The 8,419-nt window shown below is 35.1% G+C and overlaps 1 protein-coding gene across 3 annotated transcripts; it reads left to right on the plus strand.

The window, feature by feature from the left end:
* The first annotated feature begins 1,856 nt into the window (after positions 1-1,856).
* On the plus strand, positions 1,857-7,221 carry LOC104586735 (hypersensitive-induced response protein 1-like). Of its 3 annotated transcripts, none has more exons than XM_010244056.3 (6): positions 1,857-2,055; positions 3,580-3,780; positions 4,440-4,560; positions 4,930-5,021; positions 5,172-5,268; positions 6,762-7,221. In XM_010244056.3, exons 2-6 carry the CDS (start codon positions 3,592-3,594, stop codon positions 7,118-7,120), a joined length of 858 nt encoding a protein of 285 aa, XP_010242358.1. In that variant the 5' UTR covers positions 1,857-2,055; positions 3,580-3,591; the 3' UTR covers positions 7,121-7,221. The 3 variants fall into 3 exon arrangements, with proteins under 3 accessions (XP_010242358.1, XP_010242359.1, XP_088742510.1); XM_010244057.3 differs by having other exon boundaries at positions 1,861-2,055; positions 3,583-3,780; XM_088886384.1 differs by lacking the exon at positions 1,857-2,055 and adding an exon at positions 2,170-2,198.
* The last annotated feature ends 1,198 nt before the right edge of the window (positions 7,222-8,419 follow it).

Raw genomic sequence — 8,419 nt, forward strand, 5'->3', positions numbered from 1 at the left:
TGTTTGTTGACTCCGAAGATTTTAATGTATGCAACTTTACTGGCCTCGTAGCCATCTTATAAAATTTCCATTCCCTATGAGTGATGGCACAACACTTTGAATATGATCTCTCTAATATACTTATATTAAGATGCAGCGGTAAGCTGAACGATTGGGATGCTTGCACCAGCTAGACGAAAAAATGATTTTTTTTTTAACATTAAGGTGATGTTTGGCATCAAAGATGATTATTTCTTACTTACTGTATTTTAAAAAAAACTGGTGATTTTTGAAATCAGTGTTTTTTTTAAGTCAATAAATTTTGTTATTTGTATCATTCTGCTTTATAAGTTGATTTTTGAAAAACCGGCTTTTGAGTCAGTTTGGTACTGATTTTCAAGAGCCGATTATTTGTGTTAGAGTTTTTATTCAATGTCATATTAGGTCATCCTCAAAATAATCAGAATCAGCTATAAATCATGTATGTGATGTTTGGCATTGATGATGATTTCTTAAAAATCACTGCCATGCTGGAGCCACATCAGTGTTAGTGGAATTGGCATTGAAATTTCTGTTTAGTTGGCTGATTTTGGTAATTTTCAGAAAATCAGCCAAAAACTGATTCTTGAAATCAACAATTTTCAGGGATCACCTTTTATTGGTGATTTCCCAATTTCTTGTTATTTCCAATTTTTTGAGGATGACGTGACATTGAATAATAACTCTAATACAAAAATAACTGGCCCTTGAGAATCAGTACTAAACAGACTTAAACCAATTTCTTAAAAATTAGCTTACATGGCAGAAATGATACCAAATAACAGAACTTACTGATTTAAAAAAAAAAAAACATTGATATCAAAAGCATGGATGCCAATTGCCAAACATCGATAAAATCACTCAAAAAAAAAAGATGATTCCTGAAAAGAGCTGATTTCAAGAATTGATTTTTGGCCAATTTTCCGAAAATCATCAAAATCGGCTAACCAAACAGAAATTTCAACAGCAATTCCTCTAATGCTGACGTGACTCCGATAAGACAGTGATTTTCAAAAAAACATTTTCGATTCCAAACATCACCGAGATAACTTTAGGTGTTGGGGGCCAATAGCCCATGCTCTTTGACTCTTGAGAGCGTTTATGGGCCGGATACATTCACCCATTCAAGCCCATATCTATCTTTTGGGTAAAAAAAAAAGAAAATAGGAGTAATTACTATTTTACTCCGTGGTCCCAAGAATGTTCTCAAACAGCCAAAGGCCAAAATTTTATCTAGTTGTGTCTATGCTTCATTGCTTCTGTTTTGATAATTCTCTTTTTTGGGATTATAGCATATAAGGGCAGCTTTTGTGTTCTAATATCAATAAAAATAATATTTTTAATAAAATTTTAAAAATAAGTTATTTTTTAAAAATAATATTAAATAAAGATAAAATTACTGTTCATCTTCTTCCTTTTGTAGATCATTTATCAGTGCTGCCGCCTGCCACCACTTCCGGCAACGCTTGGGCGGAGGCATTGCCGGAGGTGGGCAAAGGCAGCGGCACTAATAAATTTACCCTTATTTGATATTATTTTTAAAAAATTAACCTATTTTTAAAATTTTATTAAAAATATTATTTTTATTAATATTAAAGCCCAAAAATTTCAATGAATGAAAAAAAAAACCTTCGCTTCAACGCCCCGCAAACTGGAAATGGAAGTGGAACCGGAAGGGATATCTGGAATTGAAAGTATTTGGCAACACGTGCCTGATAGATGGATAGATCTGCTAGTGGGATATTTAAAGACTCGATCTGTCATGTCAGTTGGTCTTAATTAGCCACGTGGCCACTGCTTTCGCTGTGTTAGAAAGACTTAGACCGGTCCATTGGTGAGTGGTCTCGCTTGCGGGTGAAGCTCGCTCTCATTTTCCTTCCCTGGCCTTTTCGTCCATGTTATTGTTATCCCTTCGTTCACATTACCTTTTTTCACGTAATATACGTTTTAACAATTCAGGTTCAGCGTTTTCACAATTGAAGTTTCTTCGTAAAATTTCTTATTGTAATCGTTCAGTGCAAGCTTCTGGCTCTAAAGGTACGGAGTTCCTTTCTTACAATGTAAAGTCTCCAATTTTCTTACTCGATTCTAGTTTCCGCTCAATTTGTTCGCATCTTTTTTATCTTTGGTCTCCCTCAATCCTTAGGTTGTAATAACTTCTTCAAGTTGAAGCCTTGAAGGTCTGATGAACTTGAATCTGTTATTTTTTTTTGTTCATACTGTTTTTTTTCTCAAATTCCTCTTTTTTTTTTTTTGAGTTGACTCTTTGTTATCATCTCATCTTCTTTATTTCTCCTTTGAACAGTCAGATGCTGGGTTATGCTACATTATCATTTATCACTGGAACTGTTTAAATTTACAAAATTTAGGTCGTTTCCTTGTTTATTAATTTACAAAATTACACTCGCCGCGAAAAATAATTACAATGTTACAATTTTACACTAACCTTCGTACTTATTCTAAAGTTTTCATCGGATTGGGCCCTTTTTTTAACAGAACTTCTTTTGGGAAATCTATATGGACTTCTATGTTTCAGTTTTATCGGTTTTACTTTTGCAATACATTTGTCCTAGCACAGACTGTATACTTTATTTCTTTTCTGTTGTTGAATATATGACTTATGAAATCCAGGGCGTGTTGATATATTTTATTGTCTAATCTAGCATGGGATCATTATCTCTCTTGGTATTTCATATTTGTTTATTTGATGAGGTTTCTTTTTTTTGCCTTATATAAACAATATCTAATAGTTGTTGTCACAAGAGTTTGAAAACTCTTCCAAGTAGGACAACACTTGATTACTACTACCGCTGCTACTTGTATCATAGGAAAGTTAACAGAGAGCCAGTAACATGTCTATTGAATCTTAAAACACTTGGTGTATTTCCTTATCTGTTTCTCACAAAAAACACTAATGTTCTTTGAACTCTGCGTTGTGGGTAGAAGGTTCATCAATCTTTTGTTTGCCAACACTTTTCCACCTTGAATTGGGTAAAATCGTGCAAACAAAATTATTCTTTTTTATTGCAGCTTTCAGTAGAAAATATGGTCTGCCCGTCTAGTGTTGCAGTGATAAGCCTATTATCCTGATTCCTGAAGTATAAATTTGAACTTGGAAAATCTGGCTGAAAGTGAAACAACTGAACTAGTGGAGCCATAGTTGTTTGGAAAAGTGATTATTATTATTTTTTAAATTATGAAGAATATTTGAAAGTGGTCAGCAATGTCTCAAATATAACCGATTTCTTTAACCCTGGGGGACAGACAATAAGCTAAGGCTTTTAAAGCACCAATGAATAAGGACAAATCTAAAGCTAGGTTATCAATGAGATCATATGGTTAGTAGGGAAGTATTTAGATTATGAGTTTGCATGGTTGTTTACCTTTGAAAGGTCATATTAATAATGCATCTGCATCTTTCTTATTGGATGTATCTGATTGGGAAGAATTGTATGGCTCTAACCAGGGAAACATTAACTAATAGTTTATTTGATCATGCCTTTTGGATCATCTCTTTGTTGTTTATCTCTTGGCTTATCCTAATAAATTCCATTCTACCAGTAGAAACAAATAATGGGACAAGCACTTTGCTGTGTTCAAGTGGACCAGTCAACAGTGGCCATCAAGGAAAATTTTGGAAAGTTTGCGGATGTACTTGAGCCTGGTTGTCACTGCTTGCCTTGGTGTCTGGGGAGCCAGTTAGCTGGCCATCTTTCATTGCGTGTACAGCAACTTGATGTTCGTTGTGAAACTAAAACTAAGGCATGTTATTTCTTTTTCAGCTACTTTCCTCAAATGATTAGATGTAAGCATTATCTTGTTTGATGTTGCTTTAGAAGCACTATGCTCTTAATTAAAAGGTTATAACTGTTTTATGACAGACATGTAGAATTAGGTATTTTGTTACTTGACTGATCAAAAGTAGAATGCGATATTCATAAAGAATTATTTTTTAAAAATAAAAAGTACTTCTAAATATGGGTCAAAAAGAAAGGAGATATGGACAAACCAGTTATCTTTACCTTTTTACCATTAACGGAAGAAATTCTATAGGGTAAAATTTATTACATTCTATAGAATCTATCTCTATATCATCAAGGAGGGATTAAACAATCAACTTAAACCATCCTCAGAAATTTACCTGCAGACTGTAGCCAATTGTGTCTGCATTCATTTGAGATAAACTATTTTTGGAATTTTTGTAATCATGGTACTCTATTGCTGATAAAATGAGATCAAAGTGGTTTATTGCATATTATGGTGCATCAGTTATATTGTCATCAATAATGCCAACATTGTTTATATGCTAGTTCCAGCACAGAGAACGTTTACTTCCTCCTTTGTTTTTGAATGGTGTCTATTATCTTTAACTATATTATGTTCCATTTGAAGACCCTGATCAACATTGTTTTTTTTTTAAGGATAATGTCTTTGTCACTGTGGTTGCATCCATTCAATATCGTGCCTTGGCAGGAAAAGCAGCCGATGCTTTCTATAAGCTCAGCAACACCAGGGCACAGATCCAAGCCTATGTTTTTGATGGTATGAGTGTAAAACAGTATGGCTCTTTTTGGAATTCTTCTTGGTGGTTCCATTTCTTTACATATATATCTTGGATCTCCTTTCTTATCAGTGTATGTGGTACCCTACATTAATAGACTACAGAGAACAGACTAGAGAAGCAGATATGCTAAGTAACATTCTTGTACCATCTTGAAATGCCCTCCACTGTCTCCATTTAAACTTCTCAACCCTTTAATGCTTTTTCAATACAATCTAACATGAGTGATTGCTTCTAGTTTTTCACTTTTTCCTCGCATACTTCATTTCTTAATGCCACATGATTATATCTATCTGAAATTTAAAGATCAATCCGTGAAACATTAATGGACCTCTCTTGTTGCTCTTCAGTTATCAGGGCTAGTGTGCCCAAGTTGGACCTGGATTCCACCTTTGAGCAAAAGAATGAAATAGCAAAAGCTGTGGAAGAGGAGCTTGAGAAGGTAAAGTTTTGAATATATAGTTTATCAATTATTATATATATATATTATAATTGATTATATTTTCCTCTTTTTAATGGCATTTGCAACCTACCTGATTGCTCATTGAAATCTTGTTTTCTACTTTTCTTTCTCCAATTGTGGGTACAACAGGCCATGTCAGCATATGGTTATGAAATAGTCCAGACTCTTATTGTGGATATTGAACCAGATGAGCATGTTAAAAGAGCAATGAATGAGATAAATGCAGGTATGTATTTGTGTCTTTGCATAAATAGGATTTCAAGGGATGTCCTTGTTTTCTTTGTTCTCTTCCTAAAAATTATTCATCCTTAAGTTCCATTTTATGTATATTCTGAGGGGATAGGCTAAGTGGTCCCCGCACAATAAAAGGATTTGGATGGACAGAGAATGTTGCATGAGGCAGCTTAGGTTGAAGTTTAAAAAATATTCATGTCTTGCCACTTAATTGGCAATTACTTCTAGTACTTCCCTGGGCGTAGCCCTTGATAGAGTAGGATGGTGAAACAGGATTCCTATAGCTGGCCCTATATAGTTGGGATAAGGCTTTGTTGAGTTGAAGTCCCTTTGACATGGCAAAAGCTGAAAAAGAGAACTTATGTTTACCTTTTTCTTTGTTTGAAAGAACAGTAATTAAGTTCATAGCTGTTAGTTGGTTATTTATATGAAAACTAACATGGTTTGTTATGGAGCTTATATAGAAAATCACACTGTTCATTTGATATAGATATCTTCCCTTGGATACTTTAGTTTTCCATACCACCTATCCACCTAATATGCCCAGATATGATACAGATAGAAACAGGGATATGACTTTTCATTTCCTAAAATTCTGAACACAGATATGGGTACAGGAATTCGATATAACATCCTTATATCATGCATGTATATCTAGTTTTTTAAGAGGAATGCCATTTATTAAGATTTATGTCTTGCCAAATTAGTTAGATTTCCAACATGTGCAGGTATTTTTATGATATAAGTTGCTAAACCATACCACTTTACATAGTGTTAATGCTATAAAGTATATTCATAAATATCCATGCAGTATTAGGTATCATATCCAATATGATAACATGTGCAGATCCTTCCCCACATGATGTACATTTTCCAACTATATGAAAAGCATAGCTATCCACAGTCCACATGATTGGAAAGTGGTACATTATGCAGTGAAGGATCCAAATATGGGCATGAAGGAATTCTTCCATAGTCTAACCATCCAATATCTAGTTGGTTATGCCATTTCATACTCCACACTCCTTTGGAGGGAGGTCTCTTGCCAATACAATGAGGAATTAATTGTTTTGTAAGTATTAAAGTATATGGACCTTAGTTATGCATCAGATTTCTTTTTGGCAAATATAGATATCCATGAGATGAAATGCATAATTACCATTTCTTCTTGACCCAACTCCTACATATAAATGGAACATGCATGCAAGTCCATTTCCAGCCATGGATTGATCTCTTCGGTCAACGAAGAACCTGGATATATGGGTTATGTCTTCCATGGTAGGGTAGAGTAGAGGACTCTAGATTTCTTCTTTTTTGTTTTCTTAATTTGTTTTTTCCTACAGAGAAATAAATGCCAAATCTCTATTACCTATTTAACAAGAAAAAACTAACACCTGCTCATTCATTAGCACAAATGAGCTCTCGAGTCATTGTTTCATGGTCCCTGCTGAATGGTTTTTATTTATAAATCTTAAATTCAAGCAGCTGCAAGACTGAGGGTAGCAGCAAATGAGAAAGCCGAAGCAGAGAAGATATTGCAGATAAAGAGGGCTGAGGGAGAATCTGAGTCCAAGTACCTGGCAGGGCTTGGCATAGCTAGGCAGCGCCAGGCCATTGTGGACGGATTGAGGGACAGTGTTATTGCTTTCTCTGTGAATGTGCCGGGAACAACAGCCAAGGACGTAATGGACATGGTATTGGTTACTCAGTACTTTGACACGATGAAAGAAATCGGTGCATCATCAAAATCCTCGTCTGTCTTTATTCCACATGGACCTGGTGCTGTGAGGGACATCGCCACTCAGATAAGGGATGGCCTACTTCAGGCCAACACTGTAGATTAGTAGAGAATTAATTATGTGTGTATACATATATAGAGGCTATATGTGAATTATTGCACCATGTAAATAAACCTTTGCAGATACGTTGGCTGTGTTTGTGCTCACTGCTTTTAATCTTTTGGTGGACCTACTGAAATGGGTCCTCATCCAGACTAAAGGTTTAAAGTTTGAATTAGAAAAAGCACGAAGAAGACTGGGGGGCCTTTAACAGTTTGATCATCAAGAGTGAACAAAGGCACTCCCAGAGCCCGATAAACGGCCCGTTGGACCACAGCATGGGCTGCACCGCTTCTTTTCTTCTTAGGCTTATTTTCTCCAACTTCTCACATTTGTCGTTACAAACAATGTCAAAAATTCCTCTTGGATCCGGATTGCCATGCTTTTGGGTTTTGGATGGCCCTTTAAGGCCAAGTTCTGAAGGGAAAAGCGAAATTACCACTATACCCGTTGTCCATTCTTGACACATTCTTGACACCAAGGTTTTCCAACTGCCATTGACCTGGATGGTTGAACTGTTTGGCCAAAAACTGTTGAATCGATCAATGAATCGTTGACTCAAGCGGTTGAACCGTCGATCTGTTTGACCGTTTAACTTTTTTTTGGCTGTTTTTTAATTTTAATTATTTTTTATTTTTTAATTTATTTTGTTAGAACGGGCTGTCTGTTTGGACCGAATGGTTGAATTATTGACTCAGAAATCGGTGGTCAGAATGGTTTTGATTCCGAGTCATTTTTTAAAACATTGATTGACACTGTCCAAAATGATTGACGTGGGGCGTTGTTATTGGTTAAACAGCTCCTAACACAGCCATGTAGTTGTAGTGCAATTTTCCTTGCATTAGTACAAATGAAAATAATAAAAATTTTGGTTTAATTTTATTTGGGATTTTACTTTATTCTGCTTCAGCTTCAAGTCTTAATTTACTTTATGCTGTTCAGCAAATCGTTTTTGAAAAATCTTCTAGAAGAACTAACAGTCAAATGACGTAGTGAGCTTTTACATAACAATTTTTACAACCCAAAGATTGTTTGGTTGGAGTTGCGTCTTTTTGTGTAGAGATGAGTGTTGAGCAGGCAAAAAAAAAAAAAAAAGGTGAGAAACTCCATTTCTAGCTTCTCAAAATAAGTTTGAACTGAGCATGTTTGTGTCTTTTCAGGGCATGATTTTTCGGTAAAAAGATATTTCTTTAACCAAATGGAAAAAGACCAAAAAATGAGTTGTCAGATTTCTAAAAAGTCGATAGCCTATGCAAAAGGACTCTCCAAATGAGGACTTTCATTTGTAATGCAAAAAAAAAGGGT

This window comes from Nelumbo nucifera, chromosome 4 (assembly GCF_055504915.1).
Source record: "Nelumbo nucifera cultivar China Antique chromosome 4, China Antique-T2T, whole genome shotgun sequence".
NCBI lineage: Eukaryota > Viridiplantae > Streptophyta > Magnoliopsida > Proteales > Nelumbonaceae > Nelumbo > Nelumbo nucifera.